The sequence below is a fragment of the Electrophorus electricus genome, chromosome 21 (assembly GCF_041902795.1).
Source record: "Electrophorus electricus isolate QZ-2024a chromosome 21, ASM4190279v1, whole genome shotgun sequence".
Lineage (NCBI taxonomy): Eukaryota > Metazoa > Chordata > Actinopteri > Gymnotiformes > Gymnotidae > Electrophorus > Electrophorus electricus.
The window spans coordinates 4,943,931-4,971,672 of NC_137517.1; the positions used below are offsets into that span (position 1 = coordinate 4,943,931).

Here is a 27,742-nt window from a genome sequence, read left to right on the forward strand (position 1 = left end):
CAAATTTAGGCTTTTATGATGATCCCTATATGACTTAGCAGCATCGCATACACACCCCTGAAGAAGAAATGGCGTGTGTGTGTGTGTGTGTGTGTGTGTGTGTGTGTGTGTGTGTGTGTGTGTGTGTGTGTCTCTCTCTCTCTCTCTCTCTGTGTGTGTGTGTGTGTGTGTGTGTGTTGGGGGGACCAAATAATGTATGGTAAATGTTTACTAAATATTTTTACTCATTTGTGTGTTAACAAAATTCCCCTTTAATTTGTCTACATTTGGTGATAATGAGGCATGTATTCAGTTTCACTGAGTCCTGTTTCTAATTGAGGATTATTTTTCACTTGTATACTAATGAACATCATAGCATAGGAACTGATACCAGATCAGTTTGTATACCCCATAGAAGCTTGATGAATACAGGTCCTCATAATTTATAGTCCTAATTAGAGCAGCAATGTGCATGTGACTGATAGATAGGTCAGGGAGAAACTCGTAATGGAGTGTTTAAAAGGCCATTTAAAATACTTTTGATGACTAGACGGAGGTGACCTTGGGGTCATGTGACCGGATGACCTACCATTAAAGTAAATGCATGCCATAAACAAAATAGGTCCTTTAATGACACTGAACTCCATGACACTGGGAATTTACTGTGTTCCTTTGTCTACACATGTTCTGCAATAGAACTCTTACTATGTCCAACATCAACAAAGATTTATGTCCAGATTATTAAAATACAGGTAAACTAATATATTTATAAATAGATAGCATTTTTGTTTCTCTTAAGTAAGATTTTGTGTCCTAAGATATAGTATCGATTATCTTTGAATCAACACTGACATCTTGTCCATTCATGTTGCTATCTGGTCTACTTGCATGGAGAGACCTAGTTAAGGGCATTAAATCCAATGATAGCTTCCAGTATTGATAATTAATGGATGATAATTAATGTGATTATAAATTGATAATAATTGATAATGTGATTAATGGTCCATCACAGTCTGATCATTGCTCACTGGAAGAGGCTCTTTAGATCTACTTACAGATCTACAGGTTTGACACAGTAATCCCACAGCTACTTTCCAATTGCTGTCAATGGCAAGTTACCTTCCCATGTCCACTATTTGGACATTACAGTTTACAGTTACATCTTGTGCATGTATTTTATCTGGCCAGATTTCAGAATGGAATTACAAAACCAATACAAACAAATGTTTATGGCGTGACAAATTGACAATGAAAACTATGAAATAAAGTCTTTTGTTCTTTTCGCTTTCTCTGGTTCTATTGGTTTTTAGGAAGCCTGGCATTTGATATTTGGAGAACTTGATCTACAGTTCCTTTTTGGTCACAGCCCAACCCTGTCAGAAATAGAGTATGTCACTACTGTATCTAGGTAAAAACATCTCTGAAGAGGTTATCTTAAAATCCGCTCTCAGATCAGTGATAATGCTGTATGCAAAGGTACCAGTGCTAAATGAACTTGTCCAGTGTTCTTTTGTGTATCTGGGCATTTTAACACTCTAGATATTAATTAAACACTGAAGAGTTCACTGTCATGTGCGAATGAACTCACAGAGCAAGTATAAAAAACACAGACCCAGTCAGATTTTCCCCTTTCTTCAACAAGACTTTTTGCTTTGTCAAAACACGGTGTTTCAGTTTTTTTTTAAAACAAGATTTTAATGCTTGAATATAGAGTACAAAATACAATCATGTACAGAATACAAAATCCTCATCTAATAAGGACCTGCATCTAATGATGCTTCACCTCTAATCAAAACACCAGCCATCAATTGCCTCTAACATGGTTATTTTCTGATTCTGTTCTACCTTGAAAGAATTCAGTTCAACCCCAGTGACTGTTCAATTGTTGGTTTGAATTGTTCAAGACATATGCTGAGCTGACTCTGGATGAAGCTAGTGTTTGACCAAATGTGACTTCTCATCTGGTCTTTCTGTACTCAATGGGGAATAAAAACTGAAATGAACAAATTCTCCTTTTCTCCAGAGTTGTTAACATGTGAGTCTGGGAAGTTTCTGAGTCACTGACTGTTTTCTAAAGACACGTGAGAACTGGTGCGAACTCTTGTAACTAGAACACAGCAAGATTACAAACATCTGTATTGCATAAGGTGAAAGAGTTAAAGAAAGAAAGAACAACCTCTGTAAGTCAGCTTTGGCATCAACTAACAGAACTCCCAATCCAGATATGAGCTAACCAATCACGGCAATAACCACGTTGGTTTATTCCAGTTTTCAGGGAGTTTCTGAGCAACACAAAATACTATCAGAACTATGAAACAGAAATATGAAAACACCAAAGGGAAATTCTCCTGGAGTTAAAAGTAACAAAGAGTTTAAAATTTATAGCTGACCTACATGTAACTGCAAATGTACCTTTTCTCCTTAGAATTTGGTTTGTCCATTCTTTAAGATTTCCTACTTTCCATCACTAGCCCATCTTAAAATGCGGAGTTGGATTATACTGAGTTACTGTGGTGCTTCACGTTAACCTCACCTGCGTGTTAATGCGCACGTCTAGACCAGGAACCTCGAGGCTTTGCAGCATTCAGATCTTTCCGCAGGAGCTGCGTCCTAACGATCGACTCCACGACCTGTCTTCTTTCACTAGGGCCAAGTCTTTGTGCACGACCAGATAATATGCTTTGGTGTTCTAATTCCTGCTATGGCATTTACAGAATTGCCAAGATAAGCAAACAGTTCTTTATTTGTGAACCAGATCGTTGTCTGTGCTAAACTCAAAAACATAATTAAAGTGTAAGGACCTTTAATGAGGGTAATGCAAGTTTACTGAACTAGCTCTATTTCCCACATTACGCTGATTAGGCAGCATGAACTGAGAGTATTTCAAGTGCTTGCATTTCCTGCCAGATGCCAGAAATAGTAGACATTATTAATTCACAGGAAATGGAAGAATCCAAGGTGTGTGTGTGTGTGTGTGTGTGTGTGTGTGTGTGTGTGTGGTGGGGAGCGTTTGCTTCCCTCTGTCAAAGTGTGCTATTGTTCAGAGGAACCCTGCGTAGGGAGGCTACCCTTCCGTTCAGTGGTGATCTCATTCGGACTTTCTGTGCGGTAGAGGAGTGGCAGAGGTACTGAGACGAGGCCCAGTTTTCTTGGCCAAGCCGGGTGGGGGGCGGGGGGGATGAGCATAGAGTGAGGTCACAAGATAAGAATGAAAAGCCCTTTACACAGGAAGTTTGGAACACTCGGGGGCTATGAATGAAGCACTGCCTTCCTGCTGTGCGTAAGCTGCTATGGCTAAACTCTGTTACTGACATAACGTTAAGTTCCTCTCTATATTTCCACCCTTCATCGAAATAAAATGCTGGCTACTTAAAGTCGACTTCAGATTCAGGTCAAACTTGGCACCACCTTGCTGGAGAAAGACACTGGTGGGGCAACGCAATTAAAGTGAATGAACGTGAAAGCTTCCCAAAGGCTGATGTATAGCCCTTTAGAAAACGTGGGTTGAAATTAAAATGTAACTGCTTGGCCAAAGTGCTTCAAAGCAGTAAACAGGTCCTGTGACACTGTTGACGTATATGCTTAAATATCACCTTTGTACAAATATAATACCTCTGGCACGGATACGTCTTCTTTCGTTATGTCTTCTGCAAGACAATGTCTACCATCCCTCTCCTGCTGGAGTGGGATATGGAATGTCATTGCCCATGAAACAGCATCCAGTTCTCGGCACGACCGGACTGGAGGTTTTGAAGACGCCGTGGGGTCCCGAGGCTCAGCCGGATCCAGAATCGGCGCCCGTCACTCCTGCTGAGGAGCTGTTGTCTACCCCTGTCTTCATTCCCACTACTGCATTTCTTACATAAACCTCCTCCACTGTGTAGGGAGGGGGGGGGGGGGGGGTGTCTAAAATTAGCCCTACTCAAATCCACTGTGTTTTCTCGGTCTCCCACCTCTCTCATCCATCGTTTCCTCTCTCTTGGCCGGATCAAAGCTTCAGCCTCCCTCATCTCTTTTCTGTCTGTCTCACTCTCTTTTTCTCTCTCTCTCTCTCTCTCTCTCTCTCTCTCTCTCTCTCTCTCTCTCTGTCTCTCTCTCTCTCGAAGTTGTGAAAACCGAAGAGTCAGCAGCCCCGAGTTTGAAAAAAAGTGAAAGTGACAGATCGTGAGAGTAGGGGGTAAGGCTTTGATCCGACGGAGTGAGAGATTCCGACGCAGCCTTTTCACACGAGGTGGCTGCGGAACCACGCCGAGGGGCCGCTGGCGAGCAGAAGTCACGGACGCCCTACGTGTTCGTGCGCAGACCACGTGGCGAAACGTAATCGCCAGCAAACGACGGCAGCACATCACCGTCCAACGATCGGCAGTGGCGATTCTGAGCTGCAATCGGACCGTCAGTTTCAGCTGTGACTCACATCCCGCAGAGCATGAATGGTGAATGTCAGTTGGATAAAAAGGTCTCTGCAGATTCGCTGTGTGTGTGTGTGTGTGTGTGTGAGCTCAGAACTGGGTGTTTATCTCCCTCTTATGGCAGGCACGTGCAGTGCTGCAGTGTGGGGTGGTGAATTGGTCTGGCGGGAGATGTGATGCGAGTCTTGCGGAGGATGACTTACTTTTGATCTGCTTGGCCATCTCCTCCTCTACCCCCCCCCCCCCCCCCACACACACACACATAAAAAATCCCTCTCTAGCCCGCGACCACCGTTCTAGCCCCCACCCCAACTCTAACCCCCCCCCCTCTGCACCTCTAAAGCCCCCCACCCACACCCTCTAGCTGTCCACTCCCACGACTAAGAGTTTAGTAAGTTTAGAAAGTATCCCCAGCAGTGGTGACTAAGATGGTAAATGCACACATGTCCTGTAAGCGTGGGGCTGCTTGCACTCTACTTTAGAAAATTAGATTATGTGGTTTATGTGGTGAAACCCAGCCATTAAAAATGCACTTTCATATTATCTGCTTGGCCGGATTGTGGATAAACACATTATAGAACTAAAAAAATGAATTTATTGGAGACAGCCTTAGTAGCACAGGGCTGAGTTCAATGCAAGAGTGTGCCTGATGTTTTAAACTTTACTTCCAGCTCAGCGATCACTGGTGGTTGATGCCAGTGCTGTCTGCCGACCACATGCCGACAGCTTCTCTGACACACTCTGCACCCTGCTGTTGAGCCTGTGAACTACAGGAGATACGAACAACAGGCTGAAATGTTCATCCACTTTCCTTCCATGGTCCATTCTAACAGCTACAGCGAGGTACAGAGAAAGCCACCAGGTCTTTGCGTCAACCCGAACTCACGCGCTCCTGCTCTTCGCCTAGACGGTTCTTGTCCAGGCACCGCCCTGCTTTTCTCAGGGAAATGTCGTTTCCAGCGGCTTCAATTTAAAATGTGAGGCGTGCACGGGGGTGGGGTGGGGGCCTAGAGAACGTGCTGTTTGAAACAACTAAACACCGATAAGATGTGACGGATGCCAGTGCGGTGTATGGAGATTGGAACAGAAGGAAAAAGACAAGACACCAGACATCATCCCCCCCACGTACAGCTGTAGCCATACCAGAGTTTGACACAGTCAAGGTTTACACGAAGCATTTTGCTCTAGGGCCATTTGAGACCAGGGGAGCAGGCGGATTGCGGTTCGCTTTAGCATGCATATGATGTTCTGACTTCTGTGGTCCAAAGTGGGCCATCGATGCCTAAGAACACCACCACAACATGGTAATTATGAGTTTGACCTTCATTCTCTGTTAATCGTTTTAGAGCGAGCCTGACCACAAAAGCGCACTTAAAATGCAAACCTTTCTGGTCATAATGGCAAATGCCTAAACTGTGTGAGCCCTTCGACGAGCCCTTCGACGGGCCCGGTATGATGTCACAGCTTCTGCAGGCACTGCAGAGGATACAGCCAAGAATGTGTCAGGAGCAGAGTCAGTACAGCCGGAGGGGCTCCAAAACAGCGCACGTTAGAAAAGTTCACATTTCCAGAATGGCAGAGAACTTTTTTGTGGACAGAGCAGAACGAGAAGCCCAGTTCTTTTGGAATGCACCTTTGTTTCATGCTGTTATAGTTTCTCGGCTAAGATCACTTAAAGAGAGGGAGAAATATCTGTGCGGAGTGAATACAGAAGGGGTTTTATAATTAACAATGCTTTAACAAGGGACTCAGTTAACAAGGGAACGAGGGAGCAAGGGAACAAGGGAAGATTGCGTGGAGAGACTTGGGGACTTCTCTACGTCTCAGAGGAATGGTTATGTGTACAGTACGGTAACTCAGTGGGGAGCTGATTCCACATCTGTTTAGCCACTAGCCAGAATTGAAATAAATTCATGCTGGGAATCCCACACTTGGGTGTTTGCCTCTTGGTGGGCGCATTCCATTTCGCTCCACAGCGAGCGCGCTTTGGCACGTCACATGGACCAGACGGCTCTCGCCGCGAGGTGTGCGAGGTCTGAAAAACGCAAGCTTGCACAGGGTAACGTGCTGCAGACGAGCTCGGGTCCGTTCTCCCCGGACACTGTCAACAAACAAACACACAGCCGAAAGCGCTTTCCTGTGCGAGGTCGCGGACGTGAGGTCATAAGTCTTCTGCATGTGCGCGATGGTAAAAACAGACGATTGCAGAAGAAAGTGGATGTGGCCGTCCTCCTCGGGTGCATGTTCAAAGCACTTCGAGGAAGTTGGCGATGGGAGGAGGTGGGGTCCCCCGGTGCCGATTGGGCCTCGGACATGGGAAACTGCTCCCAGATCAGCTGAAAAGACTCATCTGAAATGGGCATCAATGAAAAATAGCTTGAAAAATAGCTACACAGATCCTATGTGCTCGTGAGTCACCTGATCAACACCTGCTGCCAGACTTGTGCTTCCTCGTACTACACAAACACGGCTGGGGTAGCGTGGGGGAACAACTCTCTGATGATTTCCTGTGTGTGTCTTTTTATGTTCAGAGCGAAGCATACAGTTTAGAGAAATGTTTTCCATCAGTGGCTTCAGGCAGACAAAAGGACACTTGAAAATTTGTTTCGTGTTGCCTCGATCGCTTTCGGATCAATTTTCACTGAATCTCAAAGGCCTTGTAAGTCAACTTTCATTACTTATGCTTTAAAAAAAAAACAAACAAACAAAAAAACCCGTTATATTTTAAGGCATAGTGCTTGAATAAACATGTTTTGTAATAGTTACTTGTAGCATTCATCTCCTAACATACAAATTCACTAGTGTGAGTGTAAAGCAATTTCTTTCTGCACATTTCTGACTAGAGCTTATCTCACCAGAGCCAGTGGTTGCATTTACAGAGTAGACAAACAATTGAAAAGATATTTACAGTCAATATCTAATCATTACAATGACATACTCGATGACTTGAGATTTAGCAGGAGGCACTAGGGAGAAAAACAAGTATAGCTGTGGTCATACATGTGATGAAAGCTCTTTCCACTTCATAGTAAGAACTGTAGAAGGAAGTCAAGAAAGTCACTTTAAGCTCCCGTGATGAACGCCTCCAACTACAGCGAGTGCGGCGAGTCGACGGCCGACTTCCAGTTCTACCTCTTCCCCATCACCTACTGCCTGGTGATGGTGCTCGGTCTCCCCGGCAACCTGGGCGCCCTCTATGTCTACGTCTTCAAGATGAAGGAGAAGTCGTCCTCCAGCGCCTACATCATCAGCCTGGCGGTGGCTGACACCGTCTTCCTGTGCGTGCTGCCGTTCCGGGTGCACTACCACCTGAACGGCAACGACTGGATCTTCGGCGAGGTGGCGTGCCGGGTGATGGGCACCATCTTTTTCTCCAATGTCTACATCAGCATCTGCTTCATGACGTGCGTGTGCGTGGACCGTTACCTGGCCACCGTGAAACCGCACACCTACCTGCGCCTGCGTGGCACGTGCTGCTGGGCGGTCGCCACCGCCGGTGTGTGGGTCGTGTGCGGCACGACAGGCCTGGCCTTCATGCTGACGTTGCCCGTGGACACGGGAGTGGGGCTGGGCTCGCCCCGCCGCTGTCTGGAGAGCTTCGCAACGGGAGAGTGGGAGAACAGCCTGGCCGCGTACAGCGGCTTCAGCCTGGTGTTTGGCGCCCTGGTGCCCTGTGCCATCATCCTGGTGTGCTACCCACTGGCTGCCCGTCGCATCGCCCGCATCCGCACGGCCACGGCGCGGGCCGCCCTGCGCACCATCTATGCCATCCTGGCCATTACCGTGCTCTGCTTCCTGCCCTACCACCTGGTATACCTGCTCCACCTTCTGCGGCGCACGCGGGTCATCCGCGACTGCCACGCTGCCGATGCCATCTACGATGCGCGCCGCGTCACCATGGCACTGGTCAGCCTCAACAGCCTGCTCGACCCCGTGCTCTACTACTTTGCTACGGGTCGCTGCAAGTGGAGCCTCAGGTGGCTGAAGCCAAAGGGGAAAAGGGGCATCTACACCATCTCCGACCGCTTCTAGGATTTGGTAATCATTTTCAGGATTTGAGCCGCAGCCGCCAAGCATCAAAAACAAATACATAATCTTTGACTGCTCGAGAAATCTCGAAAGCTGAAATTATAAACCAGGAAAGAACTGCATGATGAGCTCATGCTCGTCTGGTCCAAAACAGACATTCGTGCAAACATGGTCAGTTAGGCGCTGTAGCTGCAGACCGAGCGTGTGAAGAGGTAATCGTTTAACTGCATAATCAGTGTTTATGTACTGTAAGGGCTGTAAGGTTGTAATATGTAGGGACGCAGGAAGCTCTGTGCAGCAGTGTCAGCATGGGGGAATGTGCATCACTGCGCTGTTTCCATGGTTACCATCCTGCAGTGCTGCTCCAGTCTTTGTTGTTATCAGTAATGGTAGTAAAAGAAGCCATGACCATAAACATGTACACGCACGCGCAGTAGATACTATGTAGTTAATAATCCTATTACATGACACAAAGTAATCGTGTATACATATAGAATACGGTCACTATATATTCTCACTTGACCCCTATGCAACTTGGCTGGAGACGTTTTTCTACAAAAAGTTTATTGACTGTTTTTAAAAGGACAGTAGTAGAGAACAGGGGACTGGGAGATGAGTCACAGTGCTGAAGGGAGGCCTTTCTTCAGCAGCGTGGACAGGAAACTCCCCAGCTCCTCATCCTACGGACACACAAGCACAACGCATCACGTTTAAGGCCCCGGTGCCGGGAAAACGTCACACGGGTTCTCAAGCTTTCATTTTGAAATTATACCACAGGGCCGTAATAACAGCAAACATGACAGTATATATGTATAAATCAAACGAATTAAATAATCATAATAAATAAAGACCATCTACCCACACTTTTTGTTTATTCATGGAAGCTGTTTGCTAACTGAAGCCGTTTAAACAGTTTTAAAATGGTGAGTGTTTGCAAGCAACGGCTGTAGCTTGCGTGCAGCCTGTGCCTTTGATGTGTACAGGCATGGAAACTCAAGGTGTAACAGAGGTGTTCAAACACCCACGATTCCAGCACACATTCTCGCTTGTGAGGTCACCGAGCCGAAAGGCGTCCCACTTGCATGACTCTTTAGAACAAATCTAAGCACTGCCCCTCCCGAACTCTGCCAGGCGCGTCGGCCATTCGGTGGACGAAGGAGGTCGCGATGTACGTGACATCGCGCCGTGGCCCTACCTGAAAGCACCAGGAGAGCAGGACCACTTTGAGATCGGGCTCCTCGGCGGACGAGGACACCTTCAGAACTATGGACTCCACCATCACGGTGCTGTCGGGAAGGTGCTGGACGGCGTAGCCTTTGAGGACACTTGGGGGTGGGAGAGTTGAGGGACAAGGGACAGACAAACAAAAAGAAATGCACACAACACAGTGTTTTGGCCTGACATTTACAGAACTGGGACCCATCACTACGCGCAGGAGGAAATGAGTCATTCTAGGCCTGTTAGCCACTGCAGTTTTGATTTACTGATGAGAGAAAAACAAAAAAAAAAACAAAAAAACAACCCACCACCAGCCTACCCGGCGCTGCGGAAACGTTTACAGTGTGGCAGTTTAACCAGCACACTGTGCATGTGTACAGTAATCCCCAGCATGGTGTGTACAAAAGAAAGGCTCTATCCGAGAGGGAGGGAGACAGCGCCAGAATATGAATGAGTGACAGTTAAAGCGAGTGACAGCACCCATGAGAGCAGGCGTAAGGAAGGGAGATGAGGGAGGTTACACTGAATGCCTCTGTGAGACTGATGCAGGTCAGAGGAACTGCGTCTGTATGCCACTGACCAGCCACTTTTTTAAAAGCCCAGCTTGCTAACGCAAACTACACATGGCCACTCATGGCTGTTCTCTAACCGCACATCTATCACACCTGGGTGTGGAGCAGGACCCGGGCTGGTTCTGGCTAGAGGCCCTGAGGCTCGGTAAAGGTTGTTTTGTTTTGTTTTTTAAACTTCACCGCTGCTCTTTCATAAGTGCTGCAGTTTGCTGTGATTTTCAAAACGGAAGGAGTTCAACGTTTCAGAGAAGTAACTTCAAACTTCAATCACGACAAAAACTAAACGAAGTTTCGTCAGGGAGAAAGTAGCCCTAAAAGCACCAGACAAATCACTTGTGGTTAAGGAAGCAGCCACTTCCTCACCATGGCCAAACGCTGAGGAAAACTCTCGACAGCCAGCCAGTACGGTCAGACACAGCACGGAATTGAGTGGTCTGCTGTCATGGATGCAGTGTACAAGTCTTGTGAGCTATGGTCGAAGTGACGCGGGTTAAGCATTTAAAAACTTTGACAAAAAATAACCCATCAACATATACACACTGAGAGGAAGTGAGGAATACAAAGTCAGATATCGTTCATCTTTTGTGTGTGAGTGTGAGTGCATGAGACCTCTTGAGGTGGCTGTAGATACAGGGGTGTGTGTGGGTGGGTGGGTGTGTGTGGGTGAGAGAGTGTGTGGGTGTGTGTGTGTGCGCGCGTGCTCACGAGACCTCTTAAGGTGGCTGTAGATTCGGCTGAGCGTGTCTGTGTCACTGTGGGGGTCCTGGAGGTGCACTCGGCAGGTGAAGCGTAGCTGGTGTTCAGACAGACCCAACTCCTTTAGGGCCTGCTCTGGAGACACCAGCCTCAGACTCTGCAAACACACAGACACACACACACACACACACACACACACACACACACACACACACACACACACACACACACACACACACACACACACACACACACACACACACACACACACACACACACACACACACACACACACACACACACACACGGAATAAAAGGTTAAAGAAGCCACATAATACCTGTAGCCGAAGCGTAAACGAGGCCATGGGCCATCACATCGATTCGTTTTGGTAATCATCGCTTCTGCACTTCTGGCAGGTTAACTCACGTTGTCCTTCATGATCAGTGTCCCGTGCATGGTGCGAGGCCTCTTGGGGTCTGGTAGGGGACCTGGTCAAGAAGAACAGCAGCATGGCTTATTACCAGTGAGCCCAGGGGTCCCAATACGCACACGGCAACACACACTGTACTGTACAGTACAGCGCAACTAAAAATATATATATGCTTATTGCTTGTCAGGCCTTTTCATGTGTTGAGTAAATGACAAGGTCAATTATGGGTGTGGGGTTGAGTAAGTGTACTATTTGATTGTCTATACTGGGGTAAGTGTATTAGGTAAGTTATGGGTATTGGGCTATGGGTATTGGGTTGAGCAAGTGTACTCGCTAGTCTATCAGTGTTGGGTTGCGGGCGTGCACTCGCTAGTCTAATCAGTGTTGGGTTGCGGGCGTGCACTCGCTAGTCTAATCAGTGTTGGGTTGCGGGCGTGCACTCGCTAGTCTAATCAGTGTTGGGTTGCGGGCGTGCACTCGCTAGTCTAATCAGTGTTGGGTTGCGGGCGTGCACTCGCTAGTCTAATCAGTGCTGGGTTGCGGGCGTGCACTCGCTAGTCTAATCAGTGTTGGGTTGCGGGCGTGCACTCGCTAGTCTAATCAGTGCTGGGTTGCGGGCGTGCACTCGCTAGTCTAATCAGTGCTGGGTTGCGGGCGTGCACTCGCTAGTCTAATCAGTGTTGGGTTGCGGGCGTGCACTCGCTAGTCTAATCAGTGCTGGGTTGCGGGCGTGCACTCGCTAGTCTAATCAGTGCTGGGTTGCGGGCGTGCACTCGCTAGTCTAATCAGTGTTGGGTTGCGGGCGTGCACTCGCTAGTCTAATCAGTGCTGGGTTGCGGGCGTGCACTCGCTAGTCTAATCAGTGCTGGGTTGCGGGCGTGCACTCGCTAGTCTAATCAGTGTTGGGTTGCGGGCGTGCACTCGCTAGTCTAATCAGTGCTGGGTTGCGGGCGTGCACTCGCTAGTCTAATCAGTGCTGGGTTGCGGGCGTGCACTCGCTAGTCTAATCAGTGCTGGGTTGCGGGCGTGCACTCGCTAGTCTAATCAGTGCTGGGTTGCGGGCGTGCACTCGCTAGTCTAATCAGTGTTGGGTTGCGGGCGTGCACTCGCTAGTCTAATCAGTGTTGGGTTGCGGGCGTGCACTCGCTAGTCTAATCAGTGTTGGGTTGCGGGCGTGCACTCGCTAGTCTAATCAGTGTTGGGTTGCGGGCGTGCACTCGCTAGTCTAATCAGTGTTGGGTTGCGGGCGTGTACTCGCTAGTCTAATCAGTGCTGGGTTGCGGGCGTGTACTCGCTAGTCTAATCAGTGCTGGGTTGTGGGAGTGCATTAGCTTAGCTACAGGTGTCCGGCTGGACGTCTAGCTTAGCAGTCAGCTAGACGAACTCGTGCAGTGTTAATGACACACCCCCAAGAGCCATCTCCCTCTTCAGCAGGTTGAGTGAGATGTCCACTGGGACACTCGGGTTGGTCGTCACTGTGGTGGTCTCTCCATTAGCAGGCATGTAGCAGCTGATGTCTGTGGGGAGAAAGGCAGAGAAGCCCAGTCCATACCAGAACCACCTTAAATAAATACAGTCCATACCAGAACTGACTTAGATAAAGACAGTCCATACCAGAACCACCTTGCATAAATACAGACCATATCAGAACCGACTTTCTCATGGTTGTTAATAATGTAAGATTGAGGATATCCAAGTGGTCGAGCCTGAATGACCACACTTCAGGGCACTAGTGGCATTTTATCAGTGCACTTGGGGCATTAATCGCACACGGACGCACTTGCACACACACGGCTGTGCAGAGCACACGGTTGCTCTCCGGCCCAATAACTGATGTAAAAACTGTGTAAACTCGGGCCTGCTGTGCTGCACACTCACTGAACTCCTGCTCGATCTTGTCCTTGAGAAAGGCCATCTTTTTGGCCTCTCCATGCACGAGCAGGATGTTGTGCGGTTCTGCCATCCGGATGAGCTGCATGATGCCTTTGGCATCTGCGTGGGCACTGAAGGACATGTACTCAACCTGCAGCTTCACCTCCAACTGTGAAGACGCACGCACACACACGCACACGCACACGCGCGCACACACACGCGCGCACACACACACACACACACACACACACACACACACACACACACAAGGCTATGATCACAGATGCACACACACCATCAATCAACCTTAAAGAAATCTTAAATTCTGTGCAGCAAGTCCCAGTGACTTTGCAGGGCATCAAACCCACAAACCCCCAGCCAAAATTCAAACATCAGTACGATGCAGAAGTCTCTACTGCCCTCTAGTGGCAGTACTCATGAATTACCGTGGCTCTACCCTCCATCTCCAACTTCTTCTGACCGTTCAAAATCTTGTGTCCCACTGTGCCCTGGACACAATACCCTGGCATAATGACCTGCAAAGAAAATGTACAAAAACACCACACGTGTCATCTTTAAGCAATTTTACACAAACTGAGCTTCTGAAGACATAAGTTGAGAACGACTTATTAATTCTGAGCAATACTAAACAGCACAGATGCCACAAAGAGCCAGCAGAAACATGTGAAATACTACCCAATAAAGTAGATTTCTTTAGGTACTCAACATATGCTCAAGTCACTGCTAAAGACTCCAGCGCCTACAGATGTGCTTAATTACATCCCACTGTAATAATCTATGTATATACATATGTACACGTATTACAGCCCCCTTACCATGTTCTTTTCATTGCCAGCCCATTTCTTGAATATCTGTAAAGACTGCCCAGCATGCAACATCCCTGGTGTGGCAAACACCACCTAAAAAATACACAAAAGTCCCACATATAATTCCCAAACGAGCAACGTAGCACAGCAGCAGCAAGACTGTTGCTGCCATTAGTAAACATACTTATGTAATTGCACTAAAAATGGAAGCCTGTATAAATTAGATACAGGAATCTGTACTTCCTAAAGCAAATACAGATACTGGTAATGCACTGTGTAAATATGGAACCATCCATATATACATACATACACTAAACAAAATTAAAACACCACCTCTCTTCACTGCAACTACAATAGTAAAAACACTGGCATTTTTTTTTTTATCCGTTAAATATTGTTATGACTTTGGCTGTTTAGCTGAAACACGTCACTGGATTCTAAATATACGATAAAACCGTATGATTCATCAAATGGAGTTAACATTTATTATAACCGAACAATCAAACAAAACATTGATGCATACCATCGGCCCGGGATTGTCTGCGTAGGAGCGGTCAAAAGCCTTGATGTGCTTGAACTCAAACATGTTCCTCTGGACAAAGGTTTTGCGGATCTTTTGGTTGGTCCAGGTAATGAACAGTTTGTAGTAGTGATTCGCCTTCTCGGTCAGGCCGGTGGAGAAGTATATGGGGGCTTTCAGATTCATCCTCTCCCTGGCCAAGACCACAAATATCTTGATATGTAAACAATGCCTTTGTTTACCATACATATTCCTACAGGAGGGCTGATGCTTAGACGGCACAAGAAAATCCTCAACCCTCCACTGATGAGCCACAAAAACTTCAGCTCATTATTTACTGGTCACTGTGTCTTATAAAATACCATAACACGATAAACTGATCTGAACTCAAAATTAGACCGCATGGTTATTGTCCACAGAAAATTTCTAAATACTATGCTCTGAAGATTCTACAAGGCTACCAGCATGGGATGCAAGCACAGAGCATCTCAGAACTCACCAGAATGTCTCCAAAAGGATGCAAAGCTCCTGTGCTCTGCCCAAAGCAAAAACCGGAATGAGCACCTATGAGCAATAAAACACAGACGGCACTCACTACGCAAGCTGGACATGAAGCTGGGATGTTCAGCAGCGACGCTCACTCCCTCACCTTCCCTCCTCTCTCGATGCTTTCGTGGACTTTCTTTAGGAAGTCTCTCTCCCTGCAGCGCTTGGAGTCTCGGATGGTGGTGGCATACGTGGACTCAGTGATCAGGATATCTGGACGGCATTTGTCAATCCATGCCGCACTAGAGACAAACACAGTTCGTAACAGCAGACATACACTTAAAGTTTTTTTAGTAAACAACGGATAGAAGAAGAAGAAGAAGAAAAAAAAACAACAACTCACCCTAAGTGTCTGTCTGGTGTCATGTTATAATCACCCTGTATAAATAAATGTTATATGTTGTTAATAATTTCCTTTCAATAAGCATCTTACTACACAATGTAGTTTCCAGACTCATCCAGTAAAACAAACAGGGCGTTACAAGGTGGGAACGTGACGAGAGGTGTAACACTCACCGTGTAGACGACAGACTCTGAGCCGACTTTAATTTGCACCATGGCTGCCCCCAGCACATGACCTGCGTAGTAGGCTTTGATCTCCAGCTCATCGTCCACCTACATTAAAATAAATCAAAATAATACAACAGAGGAAAAACGAAGTAAAAATAGAACAAACTAATAAACCTGCACTTTTGCCTAGATACGTTTTATATTTCAAATAACATAGATTAAGAAAACTCCCTATGCATATGGATGGGGTATTGTTATAAGAATTTGAATAAGGTTAATTCACATTGCGTTTGTCGGCTCTTACCTGAACAGTTTGGTGAAGATTCAGTGGAACCACCTTCTTCATGCAGTCTTTGATCATCTGCGAGGTGAAGAAGTTGGTTTCGCCTTTTTTGTCGACAGTGATCTTCCGGAAGTCCTCTAGTAGGATGGGGCAGATGGCCTTCGTGGGATGGGTCATGTAGATGGGCCCATCATAGCCCACCATCTCACTCATATAGGGAAGAGCACCACAGTGATCCAAATGGAAATGGCTGTAAAATAGGAACAGGGAGGCGATCAGAGGAGGGAGGCGATCACTGGACCTATACAGGAGAATACTGATTTTACTACAACTATAAAACAAACCTGATGATAACGCAGTCCAAATAATCTGTGAGACGGCCATTCTGGGTGATGTAGGAAAAGTCCGGAAAGCGCCTCTAATATGAAAAAACAAGAATATAATAACCATTCAGACTATTCAAATACAACTCTTCTGCCAGCACTGGATGTGATATAAGCCCGAATCGTTTTAGCACTCTACAAAACATATCAAGCACGTCGCGGAAAAAAAATTAACAGAAAACCCCCCCCCCCACAAACGTACCGGAAAATGACCAGTACCGAGATGCCAGAATAACTTACATCGTCATTATAGCCCATGTGCATCCCACAGTCGAGCATTATGTTTTTGCCTCCTATAGAAACAAGGATGCAGCTGCGCCCAACGTCTTGTCCTGCGCCTGCGAGAAGAGGCAGAACTTTTTATAGCTATATCAGAGAACCATTTATGTAAGACCAGATAAAATTCAAACTCTCCTTACCTAACGGGGTTACTTTTATATCCGGCATCTTGTTATTAAATAAATCTTTATTCTGGAACTTCTTTTAGCTATACAGTCTATGTAGCTGGCTAAGGAAAGCTAAGCTAACTTTCCCTTGTTGACTTATTGGTATAGTTAGCTCACAATTAGCAAACTAGCTAGCTACATTGACAACGTAACCTCAAACCCATTCAGAAAATGCAACTATTTAGTTACGCCATGCCCCGATGTGATCTAGTTATTAGTAGCTAATAACGCTGATAAAATAGCAACGTATTTATCACCACATAATATATACGAAAAATAATGTTTAGCGGACGTGATGTACAGACTCTGCGACCTCGGCGCCACAACCCGGTTGGCCAAGACGTTGCTTTGGCAACGTGCATCCAATCGTGCAGCGCTATGCTTACCACGTGATGCTTTAATCTGTGGAAGTTGAGACAGGTTCTTAAATATCCGGAAGAAATAATGGGCTACATTGAGCAGTAAAGCCGGTGATGATTTGTACAGAATTATTATCTAGTAGCTAGTTAGTACATTAGTATGCGTTTTCCTTGTTTTTTGTCATCTTCTTCAAGTGTGACCCGTTAAGTATAAAATTGTGCTTTTGTCTTTGGTCTTTTCGTATTAATAATCGTACATTGGTAACTAGGATATCTAGAAATGGCAGGTTCTTTCAATCTTCAGAATGTGGTGGACACATATAAGTCTTGTCTTAGCGAAAACAAGGAGATTTACATCAAGTATTATATAGCGGGATGGCGAGAGCTTGTGAGGTATGAGGCATTCAAAAAATCTTGGTTTACTGCTTGATTGCTGGATTACTCAAAGTCATTGCAATGTTGTTATAGTTTAAGATGTTTTTTTTAAATAGTTTATAGACCATCCAGAGTTTGTCATATATCTATTATATTGTGAATGTTCTTGAGAAGATTGAACAAGCTCCTCTGGGCTTTTATTCTGTTTTTCTGTTTCATATCACATTAATTCAAACTCTTCTTTATACCCCCAGTTTCATGAATAGCTTGGGTAGTCTGTTCTCTTTCATCTCCAAGGATGCAGTCAGCAAAATTCAAATAATGGAGACCTTCCTGATGGGTGAGAATGGGGCTCATTACCTTACTGTCCAATCCATGGTGAAATTTGAGCTGAACAATAAACTGGTGGACTTCACCCAAAGTGGCAGCCACCCAGAGTCGGGCTGTCGCACCCTCTTACGGCTGCATCGCGCCCTGCGATGGCTCCAGCTCTTCCTGGAACGCCTGCGCACCAGCACGGAGGACAGCAAGACCTCCATCATGTGCTCCGAGGCCTATAATGAGTCCTTGGCCCAGTATCATTCGTGGTTCATCCAGACAGCTGCTAGATTGGCGTTCCGCACCCTTCCCGGACGCGATGCATTCTTTGAGGTGATGAATGCAGGCAGCCAACAGCAGGTGGTTGCCATGTTGGGAGAAGCCACACCCCTCATCTCAGAAGTGCATCAAATCACAGAAGACCTATATGCAAAGAACAAGCTGCTGGAGTTACCCTAGATGGATTATCTGTTTCATCTCTATTGGGCAACATTTTCCCCAAAGCTTCCCAGTCTAACAGAGCTTCCAGAAATCACAGTCCTTGACTTTTGTATGCATTTGCTACTTCCCATCCGTGAAGCCAAAGAGAACTGATTGATGTAGGATGCAGTTCTGTACTGTGACATGCTCCATAGCTGCTTAATGTTAGTTTGTGTAATAAATTAGGCCAGAATGAGTAGCAGGCCTACATATATCTTTTCAAATTAGTCTACACTGGCAAATGGTTAGGGTTTATATAGTATATGTATTATTGATTTAAAGGGGACTACTGAATGGAATTAAATTATATAATGTTCATATACATACATGTTTTACATATTGTAAATATTAAGGATGATTTTATTTTATTGTATCACTTTAATTTCAGTTACCTTGTATTTTTGTAGTATTTGCACTACAATTCGTTTAGAATAATTTTAAATATAACTTCGAAACCTGATCTTAGAGTTATAGGCTTTTTGCAGTTGTAATGCTGTTGTGATTTGTGATGTTCAACGTTCACAGACTAAAGGATGAATGAAATAAATATATAAAATTTAAAATAATTTAACATTTTTTGAGCTCAGTTTTGTGTTCAAAATACAAAAATCCCACACATGCCATTTATCTAATTGTGGTTTATTAACGTTCTTGTTGCCGAAATAGTCTATGGTTTAAATCGAGGAAATTATATGTTTACAAGCCTGGCGCTGCATACAGCTCCACCAGTTACGCTGAGACGTTGCCAAGGAAATGTTGTTAGCAACTTGAATGACGCAAGGGAAAATGTAGCCATGCGTAGGTAATTTCCTCAACCATATAACGTAACTGGCTGAATAAAATGCAAGGTAATGTTTTTATGCTTGGAATATTTAGTGTGGGAGTGGGTCATCCCTTACACTCTTTTGAAATTTAGTTTTCTACTAGCAACCTGCTATCTGTTAATGCTAACTTAATGCTAATATTAGCCATCTTGGTCAACTAAGTTGGCTGTTGATAGATTAGCGAAGATAAGTGACAGGTAACTGAACTGACGAGCATAAAGACCAGCATGTGTGGGTACAGATATCTCTACAGTCATGATTATCGAAAAAATTCTCTTATTTTTTTATGAATGTAACTTATAGGATACGTCAGTGTTTTCTTACAGTTTTATTTGGGTGTACTGTTCATAGCGGGAAACATGCATGTGACAAGACCCAAATCCTCTAAAGGACGTACGAGATCAGGGTCTCATGTGCAGAACGTGGATGAATCTGTCTGTCAGAACTGCGCGTTTTCCCCGCACCCTCCTCCGTCCGACAGGCTCAACACGACAGCTCGTTCCCGACCCGTCCTCCATCGGAACAGCAAGCCGAGCACAGACATACTGACGGAAATCTTTCAGAGCCCTCCAGATATTCCTCCAGATGTTCCAGCACTCTCCCTCAACAAATACAAAGTACTCCCCTCCATCGAGAAAAGGCCAGCAGGAAATCTGTCCGCCAGAGATACGGAGGACGAAACCCCAAAGCCAAGTCTATCTGACAGTAACCTTCGGCTCTGGCGAGAGCAGCTCATCTCCTCCCGTCTCTGTCCTCAGACCGCAAACGCAGGCTACCCGGAGATGGATGGACCCGAGGTGCTGTGCGGTCCTGTGGCAGCTAACCCTCTGTGGGTGATTCCTGGGCACGCAGGGGCTGAGGGGGGTGTAGCGGGCAAACGTGACACGGATCTGCTGCTGGCTGTTCGAATTCCGTGCGGTCAAAGGTTTAAATGTCTTTTCCATCCTACGGACATGCTTTATGCTGTCGTAGCTGCAGCGGAAGCCAAATCCGGACTGCATTATGAGCACGCTGTAATCGAGACCATGGAAGTCCCTCGGCGGACCTTTAAGGATCTAACCATGACTCTGTCTCAGTGTGGCATCTTCAGTAAGTCGGTTTTATGCATAAGCCTCGAAGACAGTACTACGAACAATTGGTAAAACCCCCATAGATGTCTTTAAAATGATCAGTTTTAACCAATTATTTAATAATAATTAGAGCAACAATGTGAACAAGTAAACATGATTTGTAATCATTCTTTCAGTAGACTTTTACTATATATTAGATCAATCAGTGGAGCCGCCAGTTAACATTCATCTTTAGCTCAGGACCTGTTTAAGGATATAGTTTAAAGGAGCAATATGTCATTTTTACACCAAAAAGAAAGCGTTATTTATGAAAGTGATTTTTCCCCCTGAAGTGCAGCTCACAAGATGTAGAATCAGATTGCTTTACAAATCCTCAAATGAACCAGTTTATGCTCCATAGAGCAGGACCCCCACATGGAAGCAGCCATGTTTAAAGTAGGTTTAGTATCAAGCTACTACAACTGACACAATCGCTGTTTCATAATGTTAAGAATCATTGGAAAAATGACTTATGGCTTCTTTAATGCAGCATGTTTGTTACAAAAGATTAGAATGCAAGGTTTTTTGTCCTGTAGCCAAGTGGTCAGTGGCTGATCATACTATTCCCTTACTGTCCTCCCAACAATAGAAGATGGATAATGTTTAATACCTTTTTTTTAAACATATGACAGATATATTGAATACATGAGTATATTAGCAACTCATTAAAATTTCTTGTGCCAGAGTATGAGTGATGACATTTTAAAATAAATCTGAGAGCCAACTTGTTTGTAAATATTACAATAACATTGATTCCATGCAAATACAATTAAGTAAATCCCTTGAGAACTGTGCAGATAGTTTGGATTTTTTATTGCATATAAATAAAGAGTTTTAAAATTATAAATGCAGCAGATGAGGGAAAAAGTGCTACTGTTAATTAAATTACCATTAATGTTACTGTTAATTACTGTCGTCAGTTCACTCATATCCAAAACACTGCATTCTTAAACAATCAAAAGTAGCATAAAGAACATAACAGCAAAACATTTAGTCTTTTCCTTCTAATAAATCACACAAATGTGAATTGTTTTCTAGCAATTCTAAGCCATTTGTATACTGTTTTATTCAGTGTAAGCGATGGACCTCTTGCTTATGACCATGCGTGCTAATGTCTTAAGAAACAAAAAATAGAACTCAAACCTTAATTTGCTCTTAATTACAACAGCAAAAATGCCTTAAACACATCTATTTAAATTGTCTTCATGTTTTTGACATCCCAGGAGATTAAATCTCTGCAGCACATCAGAATTTATTCCTTAAAGGGAATTCAGGCACATTTTTCCTTGTTCTTGTTTATAATTTCCCTACTTATGACATCTTATGGATGTTACTCCAGGCATAAGTGTTCGAAACCAAACTGGTAATCTTATTTCACAGAGCAACACATTACAAAACATTGCTACAGTGACATTCAACTAGTCCAGCAAAACAAACAACCAACAACAAGAACTGCTCAACCACCAAATGCCTAGTTGAGTGAGCAAGGTCAATATACTACAATTGCAACACTCATTGACCCATTAATGAAAACAAATGGTATGTCAACCATACACAAAACTTAAACTTGTCAACTAATCAGCTAAGAATCAAGTCTGTTTGGCCAAATTTGTGATCAAGTTTAAAACTTTTCTGGTTAAGTAACCAGTTAAGTTTAAAGGTTAGGTAGCCTAATTCCATGTGATGTAAACATACATTTACTCCAAAATAAAAACAGAACCTTAAAAGATGCTGATGGTTGTTTGAGGAGGCAACTATATAAACCGTGGTGGAGTGTAACTGGGCCTCTTCATCACTTCAGTTGGCAATTTTTTCTATTTCATCAAGATCATCTGTATCCAGCTTCACTATTTTCTTATCTGAAAAAAAGATCATTAACATAAAGACTTGGCAACAACAACAAAAAAAAAAGATTTGAATTTCTGTGAAACATTTCTCTTGAGGCTGAAATGGTGTTTATGGTGAGAGTGAGGGGTCTTACTGAAGTGCTTCTCGATTGCTTTGAGAACGCCCATGCTGTACTCGCCGTCCACCATGTTGATGGCCAGCCCTCGCTTGCCAAAACGGCCTGTCCTGCCGATCCTGTGAAGGTAGGTCTTGTTGTCAGGGTTCCCTTCTTTGTCCAGGGGCAGGTCAAAGTTGATCACCACAGAAACTTGCTCCACGTCAATGCCTGCTGATGCAAAGTTGCAGTCCTGATAAGCACCATGACTATGGGGCATTCGAAAATTTAAGCAATGATTTAGACACTACACTAACACACATTATAAAATGCCTGTGGAGCACTGAATCAGTGCAAATCTTCAAACATATGAAACAAATATCTGATGCAAATTTTACTTTTCACCTGTCACCAAAGAATGTTGTTAAAAATGCTGTCAGGAACAGTAAGTCATAGCATAGTGAATACTCGCCTCGGGCGCACACATTAGTGGTTATCAGCACTTTCTCCTTGCCTTCTCTGAAACGCTGGATGACAGCTGCTCTTTGCTCAACTGTCATTTCTCCACTGAGGAGCGCCACCTGGTGGCCTTCTTTGGACATCTGCCCAGCCAGCCAGGCTGCTATCTTTCTGGTCTGTGTGGGAAGGACAGCAAAGCACATGAGTGACTGTCCTTAATCTGGTAAATAAATGATGCAAATAACTGTTGGTTAGATAACCACATTAGTACAACTATAGATCCATATTACTGAAAACTAAAAGTAGCCTCACATGGCAGAAGATCATGGCTTGTGCAATGGTGATCACCCCGTAGATGTTACAGAGCGCACAAAACTTGTCTTCTTTATTGTGGCAGAGCACGTAATACTGCTTTATGGTGTCCAAGGTCTCTTCCTCCCTCTTCAGTTTGATAACGTTGGGATCAGGAACGATCCTCCCAGCGAACTTCCACACAGTGTCTTCGAAGGTGGCGGAGAAGAGCAGCATCTGACAGTCCCTGGGCAGTATCCTGCCAATCGAGAGCATACTGGGTGACTCCATCAACATAACTAACACGCGAACACGTGCGTCTTGATGGGGTGTTCCCAAAAGCCCCTTCATTTTTAGCGTCTTCTGATAGGTAACAACGTAAGAAAGCCAGTGTTTAAGATGCAGTGCTTGACGAGAATACCCCACCCAGACCCGTTGCCCTAAAGGCGGGACCTCTTACCTTTGGATGCGGATGCTCTGGTCCTGATGGCCCTGCGTGGCGATCATGACGTCGGCCTCGTCCAGCACGAACACGCGGATCTTCTTGGGGTCCATCAGCTTGAGCTTGAGGAGCCAGTCGAACACGGTCCCGGGCGTGCCAATCACTACCTGTTGCTGGATCTTGTTGCCCCTCTCCACTGAGGCAAGGGAAAGTTACACAAACTAATCAGAGCCTGCGCTGAAAGCAGTGCGTTCATTTAACACAGTGACCACACGGAGGCGGGAGACCCAGGTGAGGCATATGGTGCTTGTGGGGCCCATCCCTTACTTCTGTTGCCCCGAATGGCGTATGCCAGTTTTACTTCAGGGTAGAACTTGCCCATCTGCTCCACGACCTTGCCCGTCTGCACGGCAAGCTCATAGGTGGGAGAGATACACAGGCACTGTAAGGGCAGAATCACAGCACCAGTATGTACTGGTTATTTATTTTTTTTATAGTGCAACATGAATGCTGCCATACCGCATTAGTCTGGTTTATGCCAGAACATTACCTAGCCCCCCCCCCCCCCCCCCCCCCCCCCGGCTATCTGGGAGAGGAGCCAAGCCTTAATTATACAACCAGCATAAAATCAGTTCATTGAAGCTAATTATCTGTATGCAAATTTCCGAGGCTCGGTTTCACCTGGGACTATTGTATGAACTGAACTGGAATCAGCGTTACCATGCAAGGCAGTCATTTTCTCCTGGTAAGAACTGTTCTGGCATTTACTGCCATTTGGGCCACTAATCAAGGTCCACTCCATGTAATTCTCAATGCTGCTCCTCACCTGGGTCCACTTGTTTGCTGGGTCGACATGGCTGAGCATTGCCAGCACGAAGGCGGCGGTTTTACCCGTGCCAGACTGGGACTGGGCAATCAGGTTCTGGGGCCTACAACCGGAGAGAACGCACACCAGCCAGGACAAGAGCATCAGATGCAACACAAAGATCGCCACAGCGTAAAGAGGACAAAGTGAGTATGGATTCGAAGGCCCAAATGCTTTCGGGAATCCGGTCCCAACAAGGAGGGAACGAGGTGTTTAACTGCATCATAAAGATGCCATGCTAGCCAGATCTCTGTTCACTGTTGTACTGAGAAGCTCTATGCACTCACGGTTCTGCCAGCATCATAGGCAATGCGTTTTCTTGGATTTTGGAGGGTCTGTTGAAGCCCATTCCATAGACCCCTTGCAGGAGCTGAGGTTTCCTGTAATGACAGTGAAAATGTGATTATGAGGGGCTCCGACTGCACGTTGATTGGCTGGCGAGTATGATCTCAGAGACTCAAGCGGCCTAAGGACGTTCATGCAAGTTACATTTCTTGGAGCCAGCCATGCTATACACGTTAAGAAACTTGGCACGACTTGATGCAGCGTGATGGGATGGATAAAGGGCAGACAGGAGCAGCAGCATTATCCAGACTCAGGCCCACAGGCTCGTATCAGTACTTACAGTCGCAGCTCTTCGAATGTCTTGACTGAGTAGAGTGGAGAATTCGGGTCTCTCTGGAGAACCTCCACTTGGTTCGTGTTGTTGACAAGACTGCACCTGATCAACTTATTAAGCAGTGACTGTGTGGCCCTGTCCTCTGGAACACAAGAACACAAAGCCATGAAACTTTATTAAAGCCATGCAGATTAATACTGACAGAGTGGTAGCCCTATAATTAAATTTCTAAAACACCAAAAGAAAATAGTTTAAATCCTCTATTTTCAGATAGACACATGGTTGAATTATAAGAACATTTTCGGCCACTTCTATATGTTAACAGCTTTTAATGGTCTGAAGTCTGAACAGTTTGTTTATATTTTTGCTGTTGATAAAAAAAAAAAATCTTTGATGCAAAACCACTTTCACAATGACTGATGTACTCAGCCCATGAGGCAACCATGAAGATCACCTCCTTGCGATAGTAAGCGTCTGAGTATCGGTGGACACACCTTTTTCTTCTTCATCAAATTTGTCACCATCTTCTCCAGGTTTTGTTGTTCCTGAACAAGAAAGAACCGACAATTAATATTTAACTCATACTGAAGAAGGGAATCATTAACATATTCATAATGTGCGTGCAATATACGAAACCCGATTGTGTACCATTCGTCTCAGCTCTTGAACCGAACAGTCTGTTTCTAATGCGCATCGCTGCGATCTGTTTGAAGGAGAATTAAAGCCTTATTAAAGCACGCCACTCTGTACTGGTATCCTGCTGGGTCATCATGGATACAAACTGGACGCACAGGGCGGAACCAGTCCAGAAGAGAAGCTGGCAACCTGGCTAGCAAAATCCGAGGCTAGCCTTAAAAATACATGGTTAACATTCCAGCACATTCCCAGCTAGTTTTCAAAGTGAGTGAGTTAGTTAGCTAGCTAGCTAGCGAGCCAGCTAGATAAATAACTTACTAGAGGTCCGGACCGTCCAAAAAGTTCCCCATGAATCCCACGGTGCTAAGAGGCAACCGCTGCAGCTGAGCATATCGTTTGCTTTTGTCTTTTTTTTTCTTTTCTGTGGAAGTATTCGCTAGCTAGACAGACGGCTAACCTAAACAAGGTATTTTTCGAGCTTGTTTGTAACAAGTGCGCAGTTAGCCCGCCTGCTTGGCTAGCGCCCTGGCTACCACCGTCCAGGCAGGTGTCATGCTCGGACGCTGCGGCTAAAAATGATGGAGCAATGTTACCAGCCTACCGACTTAGAGGCAGTTTCTTGTTCGTCCACGGCCAGAGCCCACGAGTCGGTAGCCATATCTTCGTATTAAAATATTGCAGCTTTGCGAACTGTCTGCGTTACTTTTCGGAAGGCTTTGCACTGCTATCTAGCTCCGCGGTCTACTGAGCATGTGTTCGGCTCTTCAGTAAACCGGTGCGAGCTTGGAAATCCAAACTGTCTGTCAAAATAACGGCACACCAGCGCCACCTAGCGGCTGCCAAGATATCTTCAGCAGGTCAAGTGAGGAGAGTGTCCCTTCCAATCATGCTTTTAAAAATCATTTTAAAAAGGATGTGTAACTTTCTAATAACTTAAATGACATTTCACGCCCACATATGTTGGCTTAGAGCAATGTTTATGAGTTTTTATTTGATAATCTACAAACAGATAGGTAAAAACACGCCAAACAAGGCTCTCACATCTAGAGCTCTGTCATTGGTTTTGACGGCAGAACGAAATGGCGAGCGGACAGACGTTGGCCTGTGCCCAACCAAAAATAAACCCATTTCGTACAGTTTCTATTCTGAATTAAACTGCTTATCAAGACCTGTGATCCAAATTCCAAAACATATGATGCTTTCAGTGTCACGCCCTAAAACACCCAGAATCCTATGTCAGCAATCTAACCGTGTTGTGATATTTCAAAACATAGCATATAGAAGTAAAAAAGACTAAATAACTAAAGATTTTGTAGTTTTTCAGAATCTTTTATCATGTTTGACTTCACTGTAACAATTTCCTTAACAGATTTCACAGCTGTTAAATTGTTAAATTTTGTATTGGTGCATTATGCTTATATTCCAATTTATTGGAATGTGTGTATGTCTGGCAAAAGTTCCAATTAAGATTCAAGCTTGAGAACTTCAAAACATTAACAACCCAAGCAGTGCCACTTTATAGATCTGCTTTTTACTACCATTCATATACTAATTATGACTGAAACATTTTTTACAGTTTCCATAGACCTCCTAGTTTCCATAGAGCTCCATGCTGTAACCACACTTGTTGAAGAATAAAAACATTTTCTGTGCTTTATCCTTAACCAGGTTAGTATACTGAGAGAGTGACTAACATTATTCACCTGCTCCCTGAAAGAGAGAAACTCTGTTTCATGTGGCTTAGAGGTGGTGTCTTAGAATTTGGCTTTGAGGGGTGTCCTGCATTAAATCATATAATCAGAATCTCTCATTTCTAGAAAGAGGAAAGTCGTCTTATCATTGCAGGAGAGCAGTGTTGAAATTCCAATAATAATCTCATGTCCAGTAAAGACATTTATTGAAGGTTCTATAATGGTGAGAATCTTAATGCTACATAAAGAAGTTTTACACAGAGTCCAGAGGGATTGCGAGAGAAAGAGAAGCAGGATAAGAGAGAGAAATTGAATTTAATTGTGAAAGCTGAGATAAGCCAAACATCTTCCTACTACACACACACACACACACACACACACACACACACACAGACGTGCGCACAAACGCACACACACACCAACCTGTTGTCTTTATGATGCTCTAGAGGCTCCATACTGATCGTCATGGTTACGTCCTCAGCAAAAGGAGACAGACGTGACACAGTCACAAAAATGAAGAGTGAGAGAGAAAGAGAGGAAGAGAAAAAGAGAAAGAGAGAGAGAAGGAAAGATATACGGAGAGAAAGAGGTGGAGATCGGACAAATGTCGT

General features: G+C 44.8%; 5 protein-coding genes across 10 annotated transcripts; 3 read left to right on the forward strand and 2 right to left on the reverse strand.

Annotated features, from left to right (window-relative positions):
* The first annotated feature begins 6,764 nt into the window (after positions 1 to 6,764).
* Positions 6,765 to 8,994, forward strand: LOC113570362 (P2Y purinoceptor 2). The gene is made up of 2 exons (XM_026998734.3): positions 6,765 to 7,047; positions 7,418 to 8,994. Exon 2 carries the CDS (start codon positions 7,464 to 7,466, stop codon positions 8,418 to 8,420), a length of 957 nt encoding a protein of 318 aa, XP_026854535.2. The 5' UTR covers positions 6,765 to 7,047; positions 7,418 to 7,463; the 3' UTR covers positions 8,421 to 8,994.
* Positions 8,965 to 17,024, reverse strand: ints11 (integrator complex subunit 11). 2 transcript variants are annotated; one of them, XM_026998733.3, is made up of 17 exons: positions 16,695 to 17,024; positions 16,516 to 16,613; positions 16,237 to 16,310; positions 15,914 to 16,142; positions 15,616 to 15,714; positions 15,443 to 15,477; positions 15,203 to 15,341; positions 15,053 to 15,117; positions 14,557 to 14,746; positions 14,043 to 14,126; positions 13,653 to 13,742; positions 13,213 to 13,375; positions 12,741 to 12,851; positions 11,331 to 11,392; positions 10,918 to 11,060; positions 9,613 to 9,742; positions 8,965 to 9,097 (listed from the first exon to the last, which is right to left on the reverse strand). In XM_026998733.3, the coding sequence occupies exons 1-17, from the start codon at positions 16,720 to 16,722 to the stop codon at positions 9,035 to 9,037; spliced, it is 1,803 nt and encodes a 600-aa protein (XP_026854534.2). In that variant the 5' UTR covers positions 16,723 to 17,024; the 3' UTR covers positions 8,965 to 9,034. The 2 variants fall into 2 exon arrangements, 1 of the variants encoding a protein (XP_026854534.2); XR_014119150.1 differs by having other exon boundaries at positions 9,079 to 9,097; positions 9,613 to 11,060.
* A 136-nt stretch (positions 17,025 to 17,160) lies between these two features.
* On the forward strand, positions 17,161 to 18,819 carry cptp (ceramide-1-phosphate transfer protein). The gene is made up of 2 exons (XM_026998694.3): positions 17,161 to 17,473; positions 17,710 to 18,819. Exons 1-2 carry the CDS (start codon positions 17,361 to 17,363, stop codon positions 18,230 to 18,232), a joined length of 636 nt encoding a protein of 211 aa, XP_026854495.3. The 5' UTR covers positions 17,161 to 17,360; the 3' UTR covers positions 18,233 to 18,819.
* Positions 18,820 to 19,002: 183 nt separating this feature from the next.
* On the forward strand, positions 19,003 to 20,841 carry ubxn10 (UBX domain protein 10). Of its 2 annotated transcripts, none has more exons than XM_026998788.3 (2): positions 19,003 to 19,308; positions 19,429 to 20,841. In XM_026998788.3, the coding sequence occupies exons 1-2, from the start codon at positions 19,305 to 19,307 to the stop codon at positions 20,217 to 20,219; spliced, it is 795 nt and encodes a 264-aa protein (XP_026854589.2). In that variant the 5' UTR covers positions 19,003 to 19,304; the 3' UTR covers positions 20,220 to 20,841. The 2 variants fall into 2 exon arrangements, with proteins under 2 accessions (XP_026854589.2, XP_026854588.2); XM_026998787.3 differs by having other exon boundaries at positions 19,003 to 19,101.
* Positions 20,842 to 20,980: 139 nt separating this feature from the next.
* Positions 20,981 to 26,214, reverse strand: ddx19a (DEAD-box helicase 19a). Of its 4 annotated transcripts, none has more exons than XM_081704695.1 (12): positions 26,042 to 26,214; positions 25,453 to 25,507; positions 25,299 to 25,349; positions 24,811 to 24,946; positions 24,473 to 24,565; positions 24,147 to 24,249; positions 23,648 to 23,723; positions 23,339 to 23,516; positions 22,900 to 23,137; positions 22,601 to 22,763; positions 22,168 to 22,359; positions 20,981 to 22,045 (listed from the first exon to the last, which is right to left on the reverse strand). In XM_081704695.1, the coding sequence occupies exons 1-12, from the start codon at positions 26,096 to 26,098 to the stop codon at positions 21,984 to 21,986; spliced, it is 1,404 nt and encodes a 467-aa protein (XP_081560821.1). In that variant the 5' UTR covers positions 26,099 to 26,214; the 3' UTR covers positions 20,981 to 21,983. The 4 variants fall into 4 exon arrangements, with proteins under 4 accessions (XP_081560821.1, XP_081560820.1, XP_026854586.2 ...); XM_081704694.1 differs by having other exon boundaries at positions 23,648 to 23,735; XM_026998785.3 differs by having other exon boundaries at positions 23,648 to 23,762.
* Between the last annotated feature and the right edge of the window lie 1,528 nt (positions 26,215 to 27,742).

Excerpts from the sequence above, each read along its gene's own strand:
- LOC113570362 (XM_026998734.3), top strand. The coding sequence starts at position 7,464 with ATGAACGCCTCCAACTACAGCGAGTGCGGCGAGTCGACGGCCGACTTC.
- ints11 (XM_026998733.3), bottom strand. The coding sequence starts at position 16,722 with ATGCCGGATATAAAAGTAACCCCGTTAG. Across the intron at positions 15,478-15,615 it reads CAGAGTCTGTCGTCTACACG|GGTGATTATAACATGACACC; the intron begins GTGAGTGTTACA and ends TTATTTATACAG. Across the intron at positions 14,127-14,556 it reads CAGACAATCCCGGGCCGATG|GTGGTGTTTGCCACACCAGG; the intron begins GTATGCATCAAT and ends TGTATTTTTTAG.
- cptp (XM_026998694.3), top strand. The coding sequence starts at position 17,361 with ATGGCAGGTTCTTTCAATCTTCAGAATGTGGTGGACACATATAAGTCT. Across the intron at positions 17,474-17,709 it reads GGATGGCGAGAGCTTGTGAG|TTTCATGAATAGCTTGGGTA; the intron begins GTATGAGGCATT and ends TTATACCCCCAG.
- ddx19a (XM_026998785.3), bottom strand. The coding sequence starts at position 26,098 with ATGGCTACCGACTCGTGGGCTCTGGCCGTGGACGAACAAGAAACTGCC. Across the intron at positions 25,350-25,452 it reads TTCAAGAGCTGAGACGAATG|GAACAACAAAACCTGGAGAA; the intron begins GTACACAATCGG and ends TTTCTTGTTCAG. Across the intron at positions 23,138-23,338 it reads CAGAGCATCCGCATCCAAAG|GATACTGCCCAGGGACTGTC; the intron begins GTAAGAGGTCCC and ends CTCGATTGGCAG.